This window comes from Pangasianodon hypophthalmus, chromosome 25 (genome assembly GCF_027358585.1).
Source record: "Pangasianodon hypophthalmus isolate fPanHyp1 chromosome 25, fPanHyp1.pri, whole genome shotgun sequence".
NCBI classification, from domain to species: Eukaryota; Metazoa; Chordata; class Actinopteri; order Siluriformes; family Pangasiidae; genus Pangasianodon; species Pangasianodon hypophthalmus.
This window is the reverse complement of record NC_069734.1, coordinates 12,404,632-12,429,109: the sequence shown is the minus strand read 5'-3', so window position 1 is coordinate 12,429,109 and position 24,478 is coordinate 12,404,632. Positions and strand designations below refer to the sequence as shown.

Below are 24,478 nucleotides of genomic sequence, written 5' to 3'. Positions count from 1 at the left end.
TCTCTCTCTCTCACTCACACACACACACACACACACACACACACACACACACACACACACGTTTTTCCTAACCTTGTGAGGACCTTCCATGACATAATTACTAATGCAGCTGATCAATGCTACACCTAAACCCAACTGTAATCCTTAGTAACAATTTGACTCATAGTTGTTTTTTGTTGTTGTTTGTTTGTGGGAAAAAGGCAAAAAGGGAAAAAAAAAAGTTTTTTTTTTTCTCTTAACATCTTCAGGATCTCCACCAAGATATAAAAACATGAAAACACAATGCAGCTATGCCCTGCTGCCAGAACGATTGACTTTGCACATGCCACTGCTTTTTAGCTCTTAACTGACAAACAATATTCAATTCGAGACTAGAGTGTGTGTGTGTGTGTGTGTGTGTGTGTGTGTGTGTATGTCCTCAATTGGCATTTATATCCTACCCTGATTGTCTGTCTGTCTGGTACGCACTGGTGTGTTCATTATTTACCCCAGTGACCCAGAAAACAGTATTTCAGACTATTTACAGCACTATGGCACATTTAGGACCATGTTTATTAAGAGAGACACTAATCACAGCCATTTTAGTGAACATTTAAGCTGGTCAATTTAGCAGCGGTTCTAATAAGAATGTTCATGCAAATGAATGCAGGCACATCTCGCCTAATTAAAATGTGGCTAGCCAGATATTACTCCATTTTATGCATGCATCCTGTCAGCAAACTGGTGGACTGGCCAGGGCATTTATTATTTGGGCTACTGAGTTGCATACAAACTGAACTTTTACTGTCTGTGGTATCTGTTCGGCTGCTTAGTAGACTTAGGCCTTCGTCTTTCATAAAATCTCACTCTGAAATTTGAACACACTTGCTGCTATGCTTAATATGTAGTACCAATATTGTATATCATTAATTATTGTATATCAATAATATGATGTAATATCATTGACCAGTTCTGCTTGGAATCCAGAGGTGTTAACATCAATAGCAAGAAAATACTAACGGAGAGGAAAAAATTACCTCAAAAGCCCTAGTGTATGTCGGTGAACAAGATAGCAATTGCTTTTTCAAGAAAACAACGAGGTAAAAGTCCAGTTTTACTACTTTTTTTTTTTTTTTTTTTTTTATTACAGACCGAAGAAACCACAATCTCGCCCACTTTGTTTCGGTTGGCTCACAAGCTCAAGGCTCCTGAATTCACTGGTCAACGTAACCGCTGCTGGGAAAATGCACGTGTTTTACGCACCGCGTCACTTCCCCTTCGGTGAACTGGAGGGCAAATTTTATTTGTTTTGTTTGTTCCGACTGCCACTTTAGCTGAAAAATCAGAAAAGTGTAGTTTTCAGGTGTCTCCTGTATCACCATAGCAAAAACCGTAAATCTTATGACTAAAGCATACATTACATGGCAGCTCTGGGGATCTGTACTGTATATTTAGATGTAGCAAAGATATTAAGATAGAGCAAAGGATTATGATTGACTGAAAATCAATATTTTAGAGAAAAGTAATTAAACCACCCAAAACCAACAAGAACAATGACAGTAACAACAGCAATAGAAAATGTAAAAACAAAAAACAAAGACACACATAAAGGACAATAGTGCTGAGATGTCAACAGAAAAGATAGTAAAAAGCAAGGGAGGTAAAAGGAGAAAAAGAAAAAAAAAAAAAAAGTAGGAGAGGGAGACAGACAGACAGACAGACAGACAGACAGAGACAAACCCTACAGAGAAATCCAGGGACAACCTGCAGATGTGCCACTTTACCCTCCTTCCTACCCCTCCTCTCTCTCTCTCTCTCTCTCTCTCTCCACCACTCTCCATATCCCGCTTTCTCAGCTGGTCTGTTATTTGCTCCGCGGTGACTGCTGCTCCTCTGCGTCCCCTCTCTCATCTCATCCTTGCGGCATCGTACCATTCAGAGAGAGAGAGAGAGAGAGAGAGAGAGAGAGAGAGAGAGAGAGAGCGATACACACAAGCGCACAGTCACCTCTTTTGCTGCAGAGCTCCGTTGAGTTGTTCTTGTCGGTCGCGGAGCTGAGCCTGCAGGTGTTGGATCTCCCGCTGGAAACTTGCCGCTTTGCCTGCAAAGTCCTTCTCCTGTTCTTGCAAACGCTGGCCCAGCGCACACACACTCGCTGATGCCTGCTGCTTGAACACCTGACACACACACACACACACACAGGCAAGTAGTGAGGAGCTGCGGATAGAAATTCGCACAGACGAGGCAGAGGGAGTGAATGCAACAGTGATATGAACATCAGTGGAGTATTTTTCCAAACACACATTGAGGGGAACACACACAGCCTTCAGTGGAGACACACACCAGGACTAACATCAGGACTAAGGTAACATTTTTTTAAAAATGTTAGGTATCTGTGTGTGTGTGTGTGTGTGTGTGTGTGTCTCTGTGTCAGGTAGGCTGGATGATATAGGGGTGTCAGCCAGATAAATTAAATGGCAGAGTTTAAACCTTTTAAAAAAGACAGAAGAGGGGAAGAGAGGAGAGGAGATAGGAAAGAGAACTGGATATGAAGAAAGAAAATTAGAAGGCAAAAAGAAGGAAGGAGAGAAAAGAGAAGATAGGCACAGGAGAGTAAAGAGGAGGATATGAAAGGGGAGAGGAGGGAAGGAGAAAGAGGAAAGAGGAAAAGTGAAGAGAGGAGAATTTTTAGGGGAAGAAAGAGGAGAGGAGGAAAGAAGAAGAGAAACAAACATGAGAAGAAATATGGGAGCAGTAGGAAGAGGAGAAGACAGGAAAATAAATAGTATGAAAGGAGATGTAATATGTGGACAAAAGAGAGTGAGATAAAGATGAATGGGAGTGAAGTAAAAAAATAAATAAATAAATCAGAGGAGAAAAGATGCAGAGAGAAGAAGAGAGAGATGGAAAGAAATAGGAAGAGGAAGAAGAGAGGGAAAAGGAAGAGCGGTCAGGACAAAAGGTGAAAGAAGAGGAAAGTAAAGAAAGGAAAGTGAGAGAGAGGAAGGAGGGGAGATAGGGATGTAGAGTAGAGGAGAGAAGAAGTGGAAGGAGCAAGAAAGAAGAGGAGGAGAGGAGATGAGGGCAAATGGGAAGAGAAGAGAGGATTTGAGAGGTAAGCCGATGAGAGGAGAAAAGTGAAAAGAGACGGTGAGGAAAGAGCAGGAGAAGACACAAAAAAGAGGGAAGAAAGAACAGGAGAGAAGAAAGTGACAGAGGTGAGGAAAAGAAGAAAAAAATGAGATATTTATTCATCTGGAAAAACAGGAACAAACTGAGAAGGACCTGCATAAACACACATACACAATATTGCTGTTCTCTCTTGCCACACACACTCACACACACACAAATCTGCTGCTTCCATGTAATTGTGTGACACCATTTATCAGACAGACAGACAGACAGACAGAGACAGCTAGGCACAGGGAGGATGGGGTGGGGTGGGGGTTCTTTACATTATTACTTATGCAAAACCAAATTGCTTTCCCTCCAGATATTAAAGCTTACTGGTTACTTTAGCCAAAGGAACAATGAAGAAAGATTCCTATAACTACACACACAGACACTGATCAGCCATTACATTAAAACCACTGACAGATGCAGTGAATAACATTGATTATCTCGTTACAGTGACTCCTGTCAAGGGGTGGGATATATTAGGCAGCAAGTAAATAGTCAGTTCTCGAAGTTGATGTTTTGGAAGCAGGAAAAATGGGCAAGTGTAAGGATCTGAGCGACTTTGACAAGGGCCAAATTGTGATGGCTAGATGACTGGGTCAGAGCATCTCCAAAATGGCAGATCTTGTAGGGAGTTCCTGGGATGCAGTGGTTAGTACTTACCAAAAGTGGTCCAAGAAAGATAACCGGTGAACCTTGGGTCCTGTCATTCTTGTGGATGTTACTTTGACACGTACCACCTACCTAAACATTGTTGCAGACCAAGTATACCCCTTCATGCCAATGGTATTCCCTAATGGCAGTGGCCTCTTTCAGGAGGATAATGCACCCTGCCACACTGCAAAAATTGTTCAGGAATGGTTTGAGGAACATGAGAAAAAGTTGAAGGTGTTGACTTGGCCTCCAAATTCCCCAGATCACAATCCGATCGAGTATCTGTGTGATGTGCTGGACAAACAGGTCCTATTCATTGAGGCCCCACCTTGCAACTTACAGGACTTAAAGGATCTGCTAATGTCTTGGTGCCAGATACCACAGCACACCTTCAGAGGTTCTTGTGGAGTCCATGCCTCGACGGGTCAGAACTGTTTTGGCGGCACAAGGGGGACCTACACGATATTAGGCAAAATATTAGTTTTAATGTTATAGCTGATTGGTATACGTCTATATACACACACTCACATAGCTCATATACATGCTCACAGAGCCCATACGCAAACTCATGCAACTCACACAGTACCAGAGCTCATATACACACTACCAGAGCCCACATACACACTCACAAGGCTCATATACACATTTACAGTTCTCTGGTTTACAACATTGATAGGGTGCTCAATGACCCTCTAAATAAGGAATATAAGAATATAAAGTATATGGCTATAAGTACAGCCAGGTCCTTAAGGATTTGGACAGTGACACAATTTTGGTAATTTTGCCTCTGTACACCACTGCAATGGATCTGAAATGAAGAAATCCAGATGTCATTGAAGTGTAGACTTTCAGCTTTAATTCAGGGGGTTTAACAAAAATATTGCATTAACTGTTTAGGAATTACAGCCTTTTTTTTTTTTTTTTTTTTTTTACAGAGTCCCTCCATTTTAACAGTCTCAAATGTAATTGGACAAACTAACACAATAATAAATATTAGAATTATTTTTAATACTTGGAAGCAAATCCTTTGCAGTCAATGACTGTCTGAAGTCTGGAACCCATGGACATCACCAAATGCTGAGTTTCCTCCCTTGAGCTGCTTTGCCAGGCCTTTACTGCAGCTGCCTTCAGTTGCTGCTTGTTTGTGGGTCTTTAAGGCTTCAGTTTTGTCTTCAGTAACTGAAAAACATGCTCAGTTGGGTTAAGGTCAGGTGACTGATTTGTCCATTTAAGAACATTCCATTTCCAAGCTCTTGGGTTGCTTTTGCAGTTACGTTTTGGGTCATTATCCATTTGTACTGTGAAGCACTAATCTGGTCTAGCACTAGTCTAATCTGGCCTTTCTGTTCTTGAATGTTACCAGTGGTTTGCATCTTGAGGTAAACTGTCTATATTTACATTCATGAAGGCATCACTTGGTTGTAGACTTTGTCAATGATACGCATATCTCCTCCAGAGTGTTCTTGACTTGGCTACATGTTACGAAAATTGTGTCACTGTCCAAATACTTATGGACCTGACTGTATGTGGAGACCTGACCAACACACCTATATGTGGGTCATCCCCAAAATGTTGCCACAAAGTGTGAAGCACACAATTGTCTAGACTTTTTTCTTTGCTGTAGCATTAGCTCCCTTCACTGGAACTAAGGGGCCCAAACATGGTCCAGGATGACAATATCCCTGTGCACAAAGTGAGGTCCATAAAGACATGGTTTGCCAAGTTTGATGTAGAAGAAACTTCAGTGGCCTGCACGGGGCCTGAGTAATGTCCTCAACCACACTGAACACCTTTGGGATGAATTGGAGTGCAGACTGCACCCCAGGCCTTCTTGCTCAGCATCAGTGCTCTACCTCACCAATACCCACAGACACATTCCAAAATTTAGTGGAAAGCCTTCCCAGAAGAGTGAAGGCTGTTATTGCAGCAAAAGGGAACCAACTCCATATTACTGCCAATGGTTTTAAAATAGGATGGTCAACACGAACATATGCGCATGATGGTCAGGTGTCGACATACTTTTGGCCATAAAGTGGATATATTCACTGGCCATGTTATAGAAACACCTGTACACCATTCATGCAATCACCCAATCAGCCAAACATGTGGCAGAAGCACAATGCATGAACTCATGCAGTTACAGTGAGTAGGAAAGCATCTCAGAGAGCACAACACGTTGAACCTTGAGGTGGATGGGCTACAACAGCACAAGACCAAATCGCCTTTCACTTCTGTCAGACAAGAACTATAATCTGAGGTTAATTGATTAAATATCAATCAGCAGCATAAGTGGAGGCCTCACTCAGTGGGTATTAGTGAACTAACTGTGCAGGATTTGGACATGTTAACATCACCTGGTCTTCTTCCAGTCTTCAACTGTCCAGGTTTGCTGAACCTGTGCCCAGTATAGCCTCAGATTCCTGTTCTTGGCTGACAAAAGTGGAACCTGATCTGGGCTTCTGCTGTTGTAACCCATTCTCCTCAAGGTTCAACATTTTGTTGTGTATTCTGAGATGCTTTTCTGTTCACCATGGTTGTAACGAGTGGTTATTTGAATTACCATTACCTTCCTGTCAGCTCAAACCAATCTGGCCATTCTCCTCTGACCTCTCACATCAACAAGGCATTTCCACCAACAGAACTACCACTCACTGGATGATTTTTGTTTTTGCAGAATTCTGTGTAAACTCTAGAGACTGTTGTGCACGAAAATCTCAGGAGATCGGCAGTTTCTGAAACACTCAAATCAGTCCATCTGGCACCAACAACCATGCCACGGTCAAAGTCAAAATCAGAGATCACATTTTTTCAGCATTCTGATGTTTGATGTGGACAGTAACTGAAACTCTTGACCTATATCTGTATGATTTTATGCAAATTGTGCTGCTACCACATGACTGGCTGATTTCATGAATTAGAAGTTGTTCCTATTGAAGTAGCTGGTGAGTATATATACACAAAGTTTTCAGAGGATGTTTTGGACAAAAGTCCTTCATCAGCTGTGCAAGCAACATGCTTCTGAGGATGTAGGAGGTGAAATCAATAGATATTCAAAAATGATAGAATAGCTGTTGTCAAAACTTTACATTCATTCCACGGGATTCCAAAGTTCTGACAGTGTAGATGAGCTCTTTCTACTTAAGCTTCCTCACTTCATTGCTCACATAAAAACAACCAGCAGTAAAAACAGGGATGTCATTAATGCTTTGTCTATTGCTGTTGATGCTTCTCGCCACTGGAGAGGAGAAATCCTCCATTCTGATGGTATAATGCTCAGCCAGTCTCTTCTTGCTTTTCCTGATGTACAGCTGATTGCATCTTGTGCAAGAGAGACAATAAACAACTCCTGTGGTGATTCATGAGGAGTGATAAAAACTGATCCTTTAAGGCCTGTGATATTAGTGGCCGTGTTAATGAATTTGCATGTGGAACATTTAGAACAATTGCATGCAGGATTGCCACAGATTCTGTCACTTAATTCACTCCTGACAAGCATGCTTTTTTGTTCCATCTGCAAAAGATGAGTGGTGTCATAGTCTGAGGGCTGTCCTGAAGAATTCTGTTTTTTTAAGGTTGTGAATCCAAATCTTAGACTGTGTTTGATCAACGGAACTAATAACAATGACAAATGGTACAAAAGCATGCATGAAAAGAGGAGACCTAGGGGAGAACTTTATTTATTTATTTTTTTTACCTGATAAAGAGGCAATAGCTTCCCAATTTTGTGTATAAAGCCATGAGAATGCAGGTAGATACACTAGATAAGTGTATATAGTGTTTAGCTATGTTTGTTGTGTGTGTGTGTGTGTGTGTGTGTGTGTGTGTGTTTGGGCAGAGAGTGTGTTGTGTGGTGTGTGTTTGTGTGTGTGTGGGTGTGTGGGTGTGTGGGTGTGTGGGTGTGTGTGTGGGGGCGTGGGGGGTCTCCAAATTTGCCTTGGTATTGTAAGGTAGAAAACGCAGTATGAGGCATAGCTTACAAGTTTCGGCTACACACTCCTCTCGAATGCTATTTAAAATTTTTTTTTTTTTTTTTTTAAATTAATTTATTTTTTAATGACCCTGCAATGTCACCTCAGTTTTCACCCTGGCACTTTCAGCACTGCAGTTGACAGAGGCGAGTGTAAAAGGGTGTTATGAAGTAGGGGATCTATTTTTAAATGACTGTATTTACATAGTCCATTAGCAGGGCTTGACTGTGATATTTTCCATAGCAGCAGGTGCTCTGATTTAAAAAAAAAAAAAAAAAAAAAAAAAAAAAAAAAAAAAAATTAAAACCACCGAAAATATGGGAACAGAAAGATAGAAATACAGATGCAAAGTTAAAAGAAAAACAGTTAAAAACTTTGCAGCCTTAGATGTTGTATCAAGTTACCCTCTCATTGTGTCCGTGATCTGGCCAGCCATTTCTGTTCATTGTTTACTGTAGCCTAACAATGAAGCTATGTAACATATACAACATAACACAAATACACAGTTATTTAAAATCCACCATTATATTATTGAGAGTATAAATCATAAATAATCTTCCTGTGACCCTTAACTTCGCTCCTGTTAAATATCTTGTCACTCCAGCAGTTCTACTTTTCTCCAGTGTGCTCTGTTTACCCTCTACTTCTTTCTCTCTTCAAGCACTGCTTTTAATGTGTCAGTGCACACAAAGAAGATATAAACTGACATGTCAGGTCACATCTGCTGCTGGTTCGTTAGCTGTTTTTTATATATTCAAAATAAATTTACAGCATTGCATGGTCGAGCTTTTTCAAACAAATAAAATTCTTTACTAGAAGGAATTATAATAGAGTAAAATCACAGGCTTCTTTGGACATAATTTACTAAATAAAACAAAACACAAGCACAAAGTTGCGGTAATAAGGTGCTGTAAAGATACTGACATTAGATAAGTGGATATGACTCATCATAAAATTCAACTGAGCAAGCTTAAACAGTGATTAATGACTATACTAATGTGTATACACACATACTGTTTGTGGTAAAAAGCACTGCCAATCATAAGCCTTTTAAGTCCATTTTTTTCCTAACAGACACTGAATTCATTGTACTCTAAGCGATATTCTGTGACTTTTTTGCATCCAACCACTGACTGGTACTTTTCAATAACCTTGCTGCGGAGTTGTTCGGAGCATTTCTTTGCCTTCATGGTGGAGTTTTTGCCAGGAAACTTCCAGATGCAGGTGTATTTATACAACCATCACTTGACACAAATGGTGATTTTAAAATTCTCCAACTCACAGCTCATTTTTACCAATACTGCCTATATGAACAGGCATAAGCTGCTCCGAATGAACTAAATAGCTCTGAAATATGGCTGCTGCTCCTCGATTGTACTTATAGAGCCACACAGATACACTAAAGATTTTCACAAAAACAGTTTATGCCAAAGTACTATACAAATAAAATTGAATTACATATATAAGCCTGATATACAATATGAGGAACAAGAGAACCAAACTGCATTTCATAAGTTTCAGAGTGATGAATTAAAAAAAAAAAGTAGCTCACTCAATTATAGGATTTGAAAGATAACATTATCTTACTCTGGTAAGAGTGACTAAGTAGCATCATGCTCAATGAAGGAAGCAGCATTTCATATGTAAATACAAGAGACATTTTCTTTTAAATCAGTGTTTTGTGACCTGTTGCTCTTTCAAACCTAGTTTCCATTGGAAACATTAACTTTACAGTCGTTTTGTCTTGTTTCCACTGCTGTGCTGAGAGAAATGTGCTGTGCTCCGAGCATAAGGAGCTGGCAGTGCAGTTAAAAAATGAACTCTACAGAAATTGAAATTGAACTCTACTCAGTCGTTATGGAGAGTTTTGTCAACAAATGAAAAGATTTATTTGCCGCTCTGCAGCTAGAACCGGGCATTTCCCATTGCTCTTCTCACTTGCCACTTTGAGTTAGTATGAGGCCATTAGCTAGTGTAAGGGCACTATAAACCCGTCTGAAACTTCACTCGAGTTGTACTAGCTTAAACTGTATGCTGACTGCAGCCATCGGCCAAAACAAATGTATGTCTTGTGCGATTTAGACAAATTCTGTGATTTTGAACATTGTGTACAAACAGGAATGATCCTAATCACCACCACATTGCACTAGGTACAGATTTATATTATATTTTCTCAGAGTCAGTCCAATTTTTCAAAATATAATAATTGTTCTGTAGCCATACACCAATACTCCAGCTATATGCTCATTTGTATTCAATTATTTATTATTTCTAGATACCATGCCTACACACTACATACACTGTATATCCCATAACACTAGGCCACATGTTCCAGATATTTTTAAATAAAAATACAGACCTTATGAGAATTTTCACAGCCAACAGAGAGCTTTGACAAATACAAATTCTGCATTTAAGAAGCTGCAGCTACGCAAGTATGTTATTATCGTGTTAGGCAGGTGCAATAGGGGCATTATAATTAAGACGTCAAAGCGAGTCCGATTTTAATCCTGTAATGATAGGAGCAGCTGGACAAATTCCTTATATTAAGATAACACAGGGAAAAAGGATGAAAAGGAAAAGGAGTAGGATGTATAAATAGACCGGAATTGTCCTCTCTTGTCTTCCTTGAAACCATTTTGTTGTTTGACCAACATGGGGAGAAAACACAAATGCGAATCTAATTGTTTAGAAGTTAGAACATGCATAACCATACATACATGAATTATCAGTGTTGGACCAAACTCTAGGTAGCCTAACTAATTACACAAACAAATCTGAAGTCTTATAAAATCACAAATCCCATACAAACAATAAAACTGTAATAATTAAAAATACACAAAAACACACTCATGCACGATGCCTCTAAATTTAGCTACAGTCTTAATATAGAGTTCTGTCAGTATGTGCCCCGGACAGACAGGGAGAAAAGGCTGACAAACCCGACACTGTCAGTCATCCAAAGCAATCATTTCTGACAGCAGCTCCCATGCAGGGACAAATCACTGCTGTCACAAAAAAAAAAGAAAGAAAAAAAAAGCAGTCTTCATGTGTAATCATTTTATTTATTATTTAATATAACTGGAAGCTGATTTTCCCCTTTATGCCAGGGTGACCTAGTGACATTTCTGGGATGGAAATCAGCTTGATGGTGGATGAGTGTTGATGAGTGAGAGAGAAGTTAAGATGAGCTGCAAATAATGGAGAGATGTTTGCGAGAAACTGACATTTTCAGCACCGGCTGCAGTGTCCTCTATACAACATGACCCCAAGTCTCCTGAGTAAAGCCTGCTGCACATACACTCTCTCTCTCTCTCTCTCTCTCTCTCTCTCACACACACACACACACACACACACACACACACATAGGCCAGGCTCTCTTACACCATCTTTCATTTACACTTATAACAAGCACTTCGAACAGAGGAAAGGAGAGAAGAGAATGCAGACTTGGTGCCAGTTTGTGTTTCAGCTGCAGAAGGTGGTACTCAAACATGAGGAGTGATTATTCTCATCTATCACATTTCTCCCACACCACCTGCAGAACTGAACACCTGCACAATTCCAGCACAAATTCACAACTCAGTTAATATTTTTGTGCATAGTATTGCCTATATATTCAATAAAATATTCAAGGAAACTTAGAGTAACAGCATATAAGGTCTGAATCTCCAATAACCTCAAATAAACAGCAATTCACTATACTGACACACTGAGGCCCTGATTTACTAAGATTTATCAAAATCCCAACTGAAGAGCACTAATTTGTATGCAGAGTCTGTCTGCAGTTATTGTTGTGGGTGATTTACAAAGAATCGTTGCAAAGTTACACGCTGAATGTTCCTGATAGTCATGGTGTGATTCACCAGGAACATAAACTGAAATCTGCCACCAGCCACTTTACCTGTTCATTCGTGCAAATATCTAATCAGGCAATCATGTAGCAGCAGAGCAATGCATAAACAGGTTCAGCAAAACTGGACAGCTGAAGATTGGAAAACATTGCCTGGTCTTTTTCTAATCTTTAACTGTCCATTTTCAGTGAGCCTGTGTGTATCGTTGCCTCAGATTCCTGCTCTTGGCTGACAGCAGTGGAACGTGATGTGGTCTTCTGCTGCTGTAGCGCATCCCGTATCCGCCACAGAGTTTTACATCTTGTGCATTTTGAGATGTTTTTCTGCTCATCATGGCTGTAAAGAGTGGTTATCTGAGTTACTGTAGCTCAAACCAGTCTGGTCATTCTCCTCTGACCTCTCTCATAAGCAACGCATTTCGGCCTGCAGAACAGCCACTCATGGGATGTTTTTTGTTTGTTCCCACCATTCTGTGTAAACTCTAGGGATTGTTGTGCATGAAAATTCCACAAGATCAGCAGTTTCTGCAATAATCTAATCAGCCTGTCTGGCACCACTAACCTTACCACAGTCAAAGTCACTGAGATCACATTTTTCCCCATACTGATGTTTGATGTGAAAGTGAACTGAAGCTGTATCTGCATAATTTTATACACTGTGCTGCTGCCACATGATTGGCTAATTGGATAACTGCATGAATGAGCAAGATTATAAGTGCTTCTATTAATGTGCCCACTGAGTGTGTGTTAGTTAAAAAGAAAAGTAATTATATGTATAAACTGCAGCAGAAGCTCAAAAAAAGACAAAGACATGCAATATGGATCAACACTTGTGAGAACGCTGTGGGTAAAATTAAAAGGGTAACCAGGCTAGTCACTTGACCAACCCTGATAAAACCAACATTATTATGATCATAATTTCAATATTATGGTCATAAATTGGAGAAACTTTCTGATTATCACTTTCTATTTTTTGTTGTTGAATGGCAGAAATAAGCTTCAGGAAATGTCCCAGCACTTCGTATTAATTTGCACACAAAAAACTGTCCTTGAAGTGACTTTTAGGCTGCGGTACATCACACTGTGGGAGCTTTTTTAATCTATTTGCATGGACTTCATCCTGTATGTGATTTATGTAAAAACAGATCAAAGTGCATATTCATAAAGGTAAACATGAAAAATGAACAAGACAAACTATTTTGCTCATATGCAAGAAGTATTTGATGATTTTTTAACAAGCTTGCACTTTTTCCCCCCGAGTGTTATTAAGTGTACATGTATTTTTACACAAGCAACCTTATAGTACAACTCGGTTTAAAGCCTGTGCTTAATCTGTAAACAACCCTCCTTTTCCTATATGCATCTATACAACTCTCCCACCATGTAAACCTAAACCAATATCAGGGGTATAACCATAAAATGCTCATCAAGGCCTTAATGTGCTGGAGGAATCCAATTATTTCAGCTAGCAATGAACAAATAGTCCCCCATGTTCCGACAGGGAAACCAGGGGGTAGAGAGCAACCATGGCAACAGCACTACACACGTATTATTACATAGTTCACTCAAAGAGAACAACATCTGGAGCATAGACCTAAGGAAAAGCCAAATGCATCAGTGTTCTCAAGACAATAGTTGTGTTATAAATGTTCAGAAAGCTAACAGAAAAGCTTGTAATGAATTTGTGATACATTTGTAATACAATTATGATTTGGATAAAGATGACTCCCATTATTATTTATTCATTTACACTTGTTAGACTATGAGAATTCACCTAAATTTGTATGCTCATCAGTATGATCACAGAAATAAATATCTCTCATGAATATATCAAAATTAATCACAGGCAACTGGAGTATTTTGCCATCTTCCTGACAGAATCCACCCCCTGACACTATCTATTAACACTCAGAGAGCACACTTATACAGTAACACTTATACAGTTACTTTGCAATTTGACAAGATGCTCACACTTAATCAAAATTCATTTGTTAGACTGACTTTGTTAAATGCAAAGTGGGCTTGACTACTGCACACTTTGGTGTAATCACTTGTCATGAACTGTCAATCTCACTCCAACATTTACCAACATTAACATTTATTTCTCTCCCTCTAAGAATATCCCTGTGCCAGAAAACTTAAAAGAACAGCTATAAATTTGAGTGTTAAAGAGCGGTGACACTGGACACTTCATTAAAATGTTAAAGCTGTTGGATGGACCATTTTGGAATTTTGCCCCTTCTGGTATAAAACAAAATGCTATAGCAAGCTGCTTGTGGAAGAACATTTCAAAATGTGGGGTTCAATGTCCTCTTTGCCACTGTACAATGTAATCTCATGTTAATTCAAGGCTGTGTTCCAAACAGCATATTGCACCAGAAGTTGTATGCCTAATTAGTAATGGCACAAATTATTATTTGTGCTGACAAATTATTTAGTATGGTAGTATGCAGTTTGGAATGGTGCCCAAGCATTCATAACTCTGAAACACAGAGCAATAAATAAATACAGAAGAAGCCCCAGATGGCTTCCTCTCACCTGATATAACTGAGATTGTCTAAGTATAACTGAGTAACAATACAAATTCCACAAGTTCCCACCAAACTAGATATCAAATAAATGCCTTACCTGCTCAGCAAGAAGAAAGCCAAACTCCATCATGACTCTACACTATACGGCCAAAAGTATGTGGACACCTGATCATCACACCCATATGTGGGCCTTCCCCAAATTGTTGCCACAAAGTTGGAAACACACAATTGTCTAGAATGTCTTTGTATGTTGTAGCATTCAAATTATTAGTATTATTTAGTATTAAAATAAAATTCCTTATGAACAATAACTGAAACCTGTTCCAGCTTGACAATGCCCCTGTGCACAAAGTGAGGTCCATGAAGACTTTGTTTACCAAGGTTGGTGTGGAAGAACCTGAGTGGCCTGCACAGAGCCCTGACCTCAACCCCACTGAACACCTCTGGGATGAAATGGAACACCAAAAGGACTCTCTGACTCCATGCTCTCTCACGCTTTCTGTCCCCTGACTGGCTGCTGACTCTCGCCTATCTTTCTGTAGTCGGACATCTTTGTTGCCTATTGCTGGGGTGTGGTGTTTGATGTATCCAACCTGATACCCCTGACACAGGACTGATTGTGAATTATAATTTCAGGTTGACTCACAGTTTTTATTTTCACCTTCGCAACCTCTGAAAGATTAGATATTTTTCTTAGTTAAAGAAAACCAGTTTATTGTTGGACTATATTGAATATAGCGGAGATAGTGGCATGTCTTCGTAAACAAGTTCTTATAATTTGGTTGTTAATATAAAATGATAACAAGTGAATAAATATGTAATTTACCATTGCGGCCCAGACCACTTTTCAGATCTATGATGTCACTGAATATTATTCAACACCTTTTGAGAAACAGGAGTTGAGAACTCACCAGTGCTGTCATATAATCTGTACTATTGCATAAGACTCCAAGTACCCTGGTTCACAGAACACACAGTCTATCTTTGGTACAGACTTTAGCACATAACACATGCAGTGTCAGACTGCTATTCACTGTGCACTATAGGTATTTATTTAAAATTAATTAATTTTGTTATGGATTATGGTAGTACTGAAGAAAGAAGAAATTCCACTAAATACGTACACATCAGAAGAAAAAAAAAATAATGAAAACACTAGTTGTGCATAAAATTACTATTACAGTGTGGAAAAATAGAAAAGAAAGAAACAGGATTTTGCATGCGTATTACTCAGTTTCCAAGACAAAGAATAAGAAACACACTATTAAGGGCTAGATGTCAGTCTGGCTAGCTCGTCAATATATTACACAGCTTATGCAGGCAGCTAAATGTAACCACAGGAATGACTTCTAAAGATCTACAACCCCAAACTCAGTGTTTAACTAGAGTTTAACACAGTGCAGATACTGCCTGATGGTAGATGTTCAGTTTTAGGTGTGTAACTTCTATATAAGCAGACATTCTGTAGTTCCTTTAAATAATAAACATAACCATAAAATGAACCAACATATTGGATTCCTATTTGAGGAAAGTCAGCCTGTGAATGGGTGAATGGGGGAGGTTACATAGAAGGAAACACAACAAACTACTTACACTGTGGGGTCACTCACACACACACACACACACACACACACACAGGCCAATGATCACACTGTTACCATGGAAATACATCCACAAACAAAGCAATTATACCTTGAAATTCAGTGCCAGATCACTGAAACATCAACTAGCGCATTTTTAGAAATATTCCTCATTTTCAATGTTATTTAATATTAGTTTAGATATGACTAAATATCAATTAGCAACACAAGTGGAGGTCTCACTCCATGGGTCTTCGTGAACTAAAGTACAGGATTTAGACCTTTTAACATCACAAGGTTTTTTGCAATCTTCAAATATCCAGGTGAACTTGGCTGTACCCCATCTGCCCCAAGGTTTGAGATGCTTTTCTGCTCACCGTGGTTGTAAAGGGTGGTTATTCAAGTTACTGTAGGCTTCCTGTCAGGTCAAACCAGTCAAACTAAACCAATTTTCTCTGACCTTTCTCATGAACAAGCTGTTTCCACCTGCAGAACTGCTGCTCACTGAATGTTTTTCTGTTTGCGCACCATTCTGTGTAAACTCTAGACACTGTTCTCTGTAAAAATCTCTGGCAATCAGCCTTTTCTAAAATACTCAAACCTGCCCATCTGGCACCAACAACTCTGTAATGCTCAAAGTCACTGAGATCAAAATTTTCCCCATTCTGACTTTCTAAGAGCAACATTATCTGAAGCTCTTAATCTGTATCTCCATGATTTTATGCATTGTGCTGCTGCTACATGATTGTCTGATTGGATCATTACATGCATTAGTAGGAGTACAGGTGTTCCAATTAACGTGGCCAGTGAATGTATGTAGAGGGTTTCACATATCTGGAGATAAACTTAGCACTGCACACTGAAACAAAATTCGATTCATTTAATACATATCAAGTTTTTTAGATTTATTATGCAAAAAATTCTAATGAATTTACACTTTTTCTAACATTCACTTTAGAATATAACTGAAGTTAGCAGGCATAAAGTAAAACTGGGTAAATACTGCTGAAAAATAATTGCATGTGTGAAGTTATTCACTAACATTTAAGGTCTAAAATATTATAGAACATTTTTTTATACTTTAATTTACAAAAGCATAATTTTTAATAATATCTTTAACAAAAAATATTATGGAGTTCTATGTTTTATTTAAAATAAAAGCTAATAATGTTTGTGAGAGGTTTTTTTTTTTTTTTTGAGTACGTTTAGCCAGACATTTAGCCAGACATGTGCTGTCTAAACAGACGTAAATTAACAGTCTACAAGTGTGGACACATAGCTCAGGTTCAAGTAAATATGCCACAATTCCTGAAATCTTCATTCAGCTCCATGCCAGTCCATTTTAAATGCCAACAGGCTTCTATTTCTTCACCTCATCTCTTATAGGGAGTTAATAAATGATACGTATATTTGAATGAACTGGCTTTTATATGGCATGCACTGCTCATTTTAATAATTAAACCAGGCTGGCTCTTTCTGCTGCACAGACTAAAACACGCATATGTGTCGTAATGGAGTAGGAAATAAATAAGATGGCTTGGTTTAAGAGAGAACAGTGATTAGCACTTAATGCAGCTTAATGGACAATGTGTCTAGGAGCGTTTCCCCCTTATACACACCAGGTACAAGCAAATGCAGCTGCATATATACACTTGCAAAGGCAGAAGAAAGGTGTTAAAAAACAATATTTTCCTGCAGTAACTGGCAGCTTAGCCTCATACACAGTAAGTCATCTGTTTAGTGTAAGGAGCCATAGTATCTTTTACAGGTTTAATCAGAATCATTTGTTCCACAGCATAAAGACACGTTATTAGCCCATTAAGTGTGGATACACTGGCAGTTGATTAATCCTGCTTTATACCTCAAGGGTGGTCAAGGTGAAAGTACCACTGTTGAAACTTGCTTATATTAGTAGCGAGACATCTTAAAAATGAGTAATTTTCTTATTATTAGTAGACAGTGAAAAGAATTGCAAAATCTTTTCACATTCAATCAAAGTAGCACCTTCTCCATGATTAATAATATCAGCAGCTGAAAATATTTCTGGCTACCTTAAATAAATTTCACTGACATCCTTTAATGTCTATTTTAACAGACATATTTGTGACATTTTGCCTATTTATTGTTTGCACATATTTAACTGAAGTCATAGGATTAGCTAACCAAATGATTCTGTCACATGATCCCTGGAAAATGTTCAAAAAACATGAAGAAAAAAAAAACATGCAGAAGCAGAGCATTATCTAACACTAGAACTGGATGGTCTAAAATCATAAAATCATAAATCTATTAGTTAGCCCAGTGAGCGAATGAAAGGTCCAGTACACTTGCCCTGTCCCATGATTTGGTTGCCCAAAAACCAACTATCCTAACCAATTAACCAATGGGGAAACTAACGAGTACATTACTGCCATAATCCTTATCCTTGAAAATGTAGCACATTGTGTTTGCACCCTCAACAAAGAGTCAGCAAGTTGTTGGCCAACATTTCATCCATGAGCTGTAGTGTTCTCTCCTCACATCACACGTACAGTAAATTATTTTACTTGACTCTGGCTAGTGTCTTTATTTTCCCTTGATATGTTTAACTGTGAGCTGGCTGAGTGTTGAGTTAGTGGGAGAGCCATATGGCAGCTCTGCACTGCACTTTATTTTGCTAGGTTTCATCAGTTTTTCCACATTCCAGCACATCCCAGGTGAAACTGTCAAAATGACTTTCGTTAAGCAACACAATGCTGAACCAACGCAACACTAACATAATTTAGGGGGTTTTTTTTTTCGAGAGATATAGTGGAGATTGTTCAATATCCACACATTTATATGGGATCTGGGGATGCGCTTGAAGTTTTAAGGTATAGTGTATTTCTGGCAATATGTTTGATATGCAGATTTTTTTGGTTTCTGCTGGTACAGTGTGTGTATATGTGTGTGTAAGTGAGCGAGAGAGAGAGAGAGAGAGAGAGAGAGGGGGGGGGGGGGGGAAATGTGAGTATGTGTGTCTGTATGAGAGAAATATAGATAATAGATATGGGTCTATGTGTGTATATATTACGTATAAGCTGATCAAATTAATTCTTATTAATCCTTTTCACAATAATTGCCTGACGCTTTATTATGTTTTATGATATTGCCACATTAGTGTCGAAAACTAATGACTATATGTTTACCTCAGTCTGCCTGATTGAGTTTTGTATTGAAGAATGAAGAACACTACCTGTCAGGTCAAGCGACAAAGCAACAGACAACCACTCATTTGCCATGTAGGTTTACGACATGGAGCCATCATTCTGGAGACAGCAGCAAGCCACACAGTATATAACAGGATCACAATTTAAGCAATTTCATTATATTAAAAGTGATAAATCCCAGTAATTGGCTCTTTCCTCTGACAAATCCTAAGGTGTGATATGTCCAACATCCCGTGCAAAAGGAGATGATTATATTAAATCCATGTTTATGGAGCTTATTTTTCTAAATTAACAATAAAACCAATACAATAATACGCATAAATTATACAGCCTCTGGTATGTAATTTACGGGAACCTAAAAAGCTGCACACCTACTACTGATAATGGTATCAGAATCTACATGTTTAGACGAGATAGACTCAATGCAATAAGAGCTTGTTAGTGTGTTCCTAAATTTAAGCATAAGAACAACGAACCTGGCATTCTACATGCACAAATATAACTGCTAGTTAAAACAGCTAATGGAAAACTTGTTGGCTATAAGAAAGGTAGTCAACTTCTTCCTAGTCAAAACAATCAGAGATTATTTTCTTTCATGGCAGTCTTCTCTGGTCTTGTCTCTAATCAGAACTAAGCTGTTTTTGCCAAGAAAGGTACATGTACCTTGAAATCATGATTTCGGTTCAGGACGTTGTCATGTTTTCACACATGTCGACTCAGGAAGGCCTCTTGCTACTTATTGGATTAGCTGAATCATGTTTGTTAGAGCAGGGAAGGCTATAAAATATGCAGAGCAGGGCTATTTCAGGACCAGGATTGGCAACCGCGTCCCTAAAAAAAAAAACAACTCCTTCTGAATGTTACACTGCTATGAAACATAGGATTAATGCCACTATTTTGAAGTGCCCAGGATAACAATATCCGGCGTGTTGAAAACAAGCTTTCTGGCATTTGCATGCCACCACAGTGTTGCTTGTATACAATACAAATTGATTAAATTTAAATTAAAATGAAATGATCTAATACTGAAAACAGGATTGCAGTTCCACCGTCTTGTGACAATCATACCAATCAAATGACAACTATGCCTCAGTGTTTTCAAAAAGCTACATTTTCTCTTATTCACACCACAGTATGAAAACACAATTTCAGATTTATCTACTTTAGAGAGAGAGAGAGAGAGAGAGAATTCTAAGAGAGAATATTTAGATAGAGAGTTCTAACACAGGTTCATGGCCAAGCATCACTGAACAAGCTCCCTATCACATCCTAATTCAAGTGACTGACAGCAGCAGCCTTGGCTTAATCAGACTGTCAGTCTGCACAAATATGCCTAAACTCCAGCTTCCCACAAAGCTGTCTCTCTGTTATAATTCAATCAGCAATATTTGCATGCCATGCTACTACGCTCTGGAAAACCAAAACAAATCGCTTTCAGAAATACATTTATATGCTTGTACCCAGGTTATTAACAATAGGGAAATGTTTGTGGAGAAGGCTGGAACATTTGCCCAGAGCCTGTTCCATTTTATTCTCTCACTTGCAATTAATCTTCCTCAGTATAGAAAAGCCATCAAGTGGCACCAAATAATGTCGAAAAATCTCAAGCCTACATTTAAGACCGAATATGACTAATTTAGGTGAAAAAAGAGAAATAATTTTAGTCATATTTTTCTAAGCAATATAAATGAATACATGTTAACAATAATCATCTTTTTTTTTACATTTTTAATAAGTAGTTATAATAATAGCTAAAGAACTTTTTTTACCTGATTTTCTGTCCCTCTCTCTCTTTTTTTTTTTAAAAACAGAGTATGATGACAAGATGAGCTGTGCTCAGGCTGAACCAGAGGAGAGGCCTGCTAACCCCAGTGACAACACTAGTCCCAGTGCGAACGCCAATCCCAATGCTATCACTAAGCCTAGCGTCTCTGGAAGCCTTATACCCAATGATAATGCACCTTCAAATCCAAGCACTACTTTTAACCCCAACACATCAAACACCAGCGATGAGATGGAGTGCAAGATCTGCTATCAGCGCTACAACATTCATAGCCGTAAGCCTAAGATACTGGACTGCTTGCACCGCGTTTGTGCCCGCTGCCTTAACAAGATCCTGGACATTGGTGACAGTTCGGGCTGCATCTGCTGTCCCTTCTGCCGGCATGAGACAAGAGTTAGTGACTATGAAGTGGCAGCACTACCGGACGACTCGAACATCATGTCATTCCTGGCAGTCCGGGACAAGTGCTGGAGCTCAGACCACAACAAAGAGGTGGTGTTGACACCCAAGAGCCTATCGTCCAGTGACAGTCCATACCACGATTCTTCTAACTGCCTGGTCATCACAATTATGGAGGTCCAGAGAGATGCACAGCATTCGCCCAGTCGCAACGGTAGCTCCGATGACTATGGGGAACACAGCCTGGACTCTGTATCAGTGGTGTCAAATGGTGGCAGCATGGACCAGGATGCATTCACTAAGTTTTGCAATCACGTACCCCGGATTCTTGTGTGGCTACTGGGCTTCTTCTACTTTGGGTCCTTGCCACTGGGCATATACTTACTGGTGATCCAAAGAGTTACTCTGGGCATTGTATGTGTTAGCCTTGTCCCCACCAGCCTTACCGTGTGTCTCGTGTATGGATTCTGCCAGTGCCTTTGCCAAGGCATATGCGACTGCTCCAGCAGAAGCTGACTGGACACGACCCAAAAGTGTGGCTCAGAATGATGAGTGAGAATAAACGAATAACACAAAGACACCTTCATATATGTGTTGAGGGCTATTACACTTAAGCAATATCGCATGAGCAAGAGTGCTGCTGTACTGAATATCAGGTAATCACAGCTGTGCTGATAATCAGTATAACAGCAGGATTGTGAGTGTCATATTGCTTTCATACAGAAGTTCTCTAAACATGAAATTAATATTGAGTATCTGACATTTCAGACACAATAAGGCCAAATACTTTGCTTATTTTTGCTCCATCAATGAAAATAGTTCCCAAAGAAGCCACAGATGGATAGAGCATTGCGTGTTGCTAAGCAACACATAGGCTGACTGACAGTCCATAGTAAGTTTAGTAACGTTTTCAATTAAGGAACTTCTGCTGGAATTGGAATTTTTATGTAATGAACACAAACAAGTGGAGTGATACAAACAGTGAAATGTCCCAGTGCTTTTATACTACATATCAGCACTCTTAGAACACTGCTTTTCCTATTAAATTACTGGACCAGAAATAACTCTTGTATAATAAGCTAAAAATTTAAACCCGTCTCTTTCCTTAACAAGAAAAACACACAAAAGTCATGTCTGGTGTGTGAGGCCTGGTTTATACTTCTGCTTTAAAGTGCATGTGCATCATGACACACAGAGGGGGTTTATGGCCAAGAGGTGCAATAATGGTCTCTCGTGTTGTCCTCCCAAAATCTAACAATGAGTCATGATTATCTAGGGTGCTGTGAGTCAACCAGCCTTCAGGCAAACACTGATTGGTTGAAGCGGGGTTGTGTATTCGGAAACATTACCCCACTTGTGCCAGTTCCATCAAGGGTTTCAGACTGCCCTAAACACACAACACAGCCAGTACTTTCCATCCTCTACAGGTTCCCCAACCCCTTTTTTGTAAGTGTAGTCTGTTAGAAATCATATACATAAGAGCTTGTAACAGTAAATGAAAAACAATTTCTAGAAATATCAGTTTGGCTGATATTCACACTGGGTGGTGTCTAATAAAATGTCTCCTCTATGATAATACTCTCATATCCATCGAGCTATAAGGTATCTGTCTGTTTTCTGTCTTTGCATCACACACACTTGTATGATCACATTACTGTATAATCTGTCTATTTACAGAAAACTATGATCATGATATTGTGGCATATGAGAATATAAAGTGTGAGACTTTACACTGGCTGTAGCTGTCATTATAATGGCCACTTTAATTAACCTGACACAATTTGCTTTCTTTTTGCTTCTAAGGGACTCAGAATAAAGTGGCAACCAGATGATGTAAACCACAGCAATTTTTTACTAAATTATAAAACATCCATCATTCTGTGATTGTTACAATTGTGGATTTAAACACAAGTTAAGCTGAAGTGCTTCAGTATATGAATGACTTCATCTTTTGTGAAATTACTTGGTTAATAACGGATCATGCATTTCATCCGCAACACTTCTCAACACAGAGTTACACCCTCGCTGTCTTATATTATATTATTCCTTCTGTGAAACACTGCTCTGTTTTGCTTTCCCTGTTTCATTAATTCTGGTATATATGACATTGTTTCCTAGTCTACACACTCATGTTACATGGAAGTATGAAGGCAGGTCCTCACATGCTTGCAAATAAGTGTTCGCAGAAGTATAAATCATGCCTAACATAAAGGATGTACCACATGTTGCATTACCAGTCCACACTGTCAAAGAGGAATGCTTCCTAGTGTAGATTCCTGTTAGTACCATATTAAAGCCTTAAAACATGGCAAACAATCCCCAACATGGCCTCCAGAATGCCCAGGCAACTGGAAAGCCAACTGATGAAACCATTTCCAGTACAGAGGCTGCCACAGATGCTTTTAATATGAAACACGTATTCAAGTTTGAGCTTTGTATTTGTAGCCATAATGAGCTAATTAATTTTTTTTTTCTGAGTACTGTAGCAAACTGCTGTAGCAATCAATGAAATGTTAAGACTTGTTGAAGAGTGATGTCAAAGTGCTGATTCATAGATGTTAAGAGCACATACTAAGCTGCAGCCATCCATGGGAAGAAGTTCTCTAAAATAAAGTGGATTTACTTTAAGTGGTTGTATGTTCTTTATCAAGAGACATAACCCAATAATAAGGCAACATTTTATACTGCTGATAGAGACACTGCCAGCTTTCAGTATACTGTATCCTTGCCAAATCCTTCACACTTTCATTATATTACACGGGTGTCTGTAAATAGGGCCACGGGTTAGATGAAGTACATGAACAGAACACTTGGGACAACATGATGTGGTAGCTTTTGAGAGGAAGTCAATGCTTAGTTGCAGTGGTCTTTTGTTCTTTTTTCATCTTTTCTCTCACTGGCTCTGGCTCTGTCTCTCTCTCTCTGTCTCTCTCTCTCTCACTCTCACACACACACACACACATGTGCACACACATTGACAGCCACATGGAATAAAATGACAGGAAATGTTGTTCCATCTGTCCTACCTGGCACAATCACCATGCTTGAGTTCTCGAAAGAATAGTGAAAAGGCAAATATGAAAAACAAATATTTCACAGAATACAATGATGCACTCAGGAATGATAAGAGGGAATACTGTATCATTAAGAAGAGAACTGGCTGGAGAAATATTTGAGAAAGACTTCAGTTCATTAAAGAAGAAGAAAGGAGACACTGTTATTGAGGAGAAGGTTAACCTTTTCAACTGAATCTTATCTTTTATCTTTTAATCAAATGACCTGACTACCACAATCTGAGATTTATAAATATTTAACTTGCGGTCATTCAGTTTGGGATAGTTGTTTAAATTCTTTCAAAAATGAATT

General features: G+C 38.9%; 2 protein-coding genes across 4 annotated transcripts in view; one reads left to right on the top strand and one right to left on the bottom strand.

Moving 5' to 3' along the window:
• Positions 1-24,478, bottom strand: part of cep89 (centrosomal protein 89) — a 98,619-nt gene that overhangs the window by 19,593 nt on the left and 54,548 nt on the right. For all 3 annotated transcript variants that reach the window (XM_026946804.3, XM_026946803.3, XM_053229448.1), the window contains one exon: positions 1,987-2,156. In XM_026946804.3, coding sequence (XP_026802605.3) covers positions 1,987-2,156 — 170 coding nt within the window. The remainder of the gene's footprint in view (positions 1-1,986; positions 2,157-24,478) is intronic.
• zgc:165481 (uncharacterized protein LOC100073327 homolog) lies at positions 2,148-24,016 on the top strand. The gene is made up of 2 exons (XM_026946806.3): positions 2,148-2,344; positions 20,742-24,016. The coding sequence occupies exon 2, from the start codon at positions 20,756-20,758 to the stop codon at positions 21,626-21,628; it is 873 nt and encodes a 290-aa protein (XP_026802607.1). The 5' UTR covers positions 2,148-2,344; positions 20,742-20,755; the 3' UTR covers positions 21,629-24,016.

Coding starts and splice junctions, on each gene's coding strand:
- zgc:165481 (XM_026946806.3), top strand. CDS start 20,756: ATGAGCTGTGCTCAGGCTGAACCAGAGGAGAGGCCTGCTAACCCCAGT.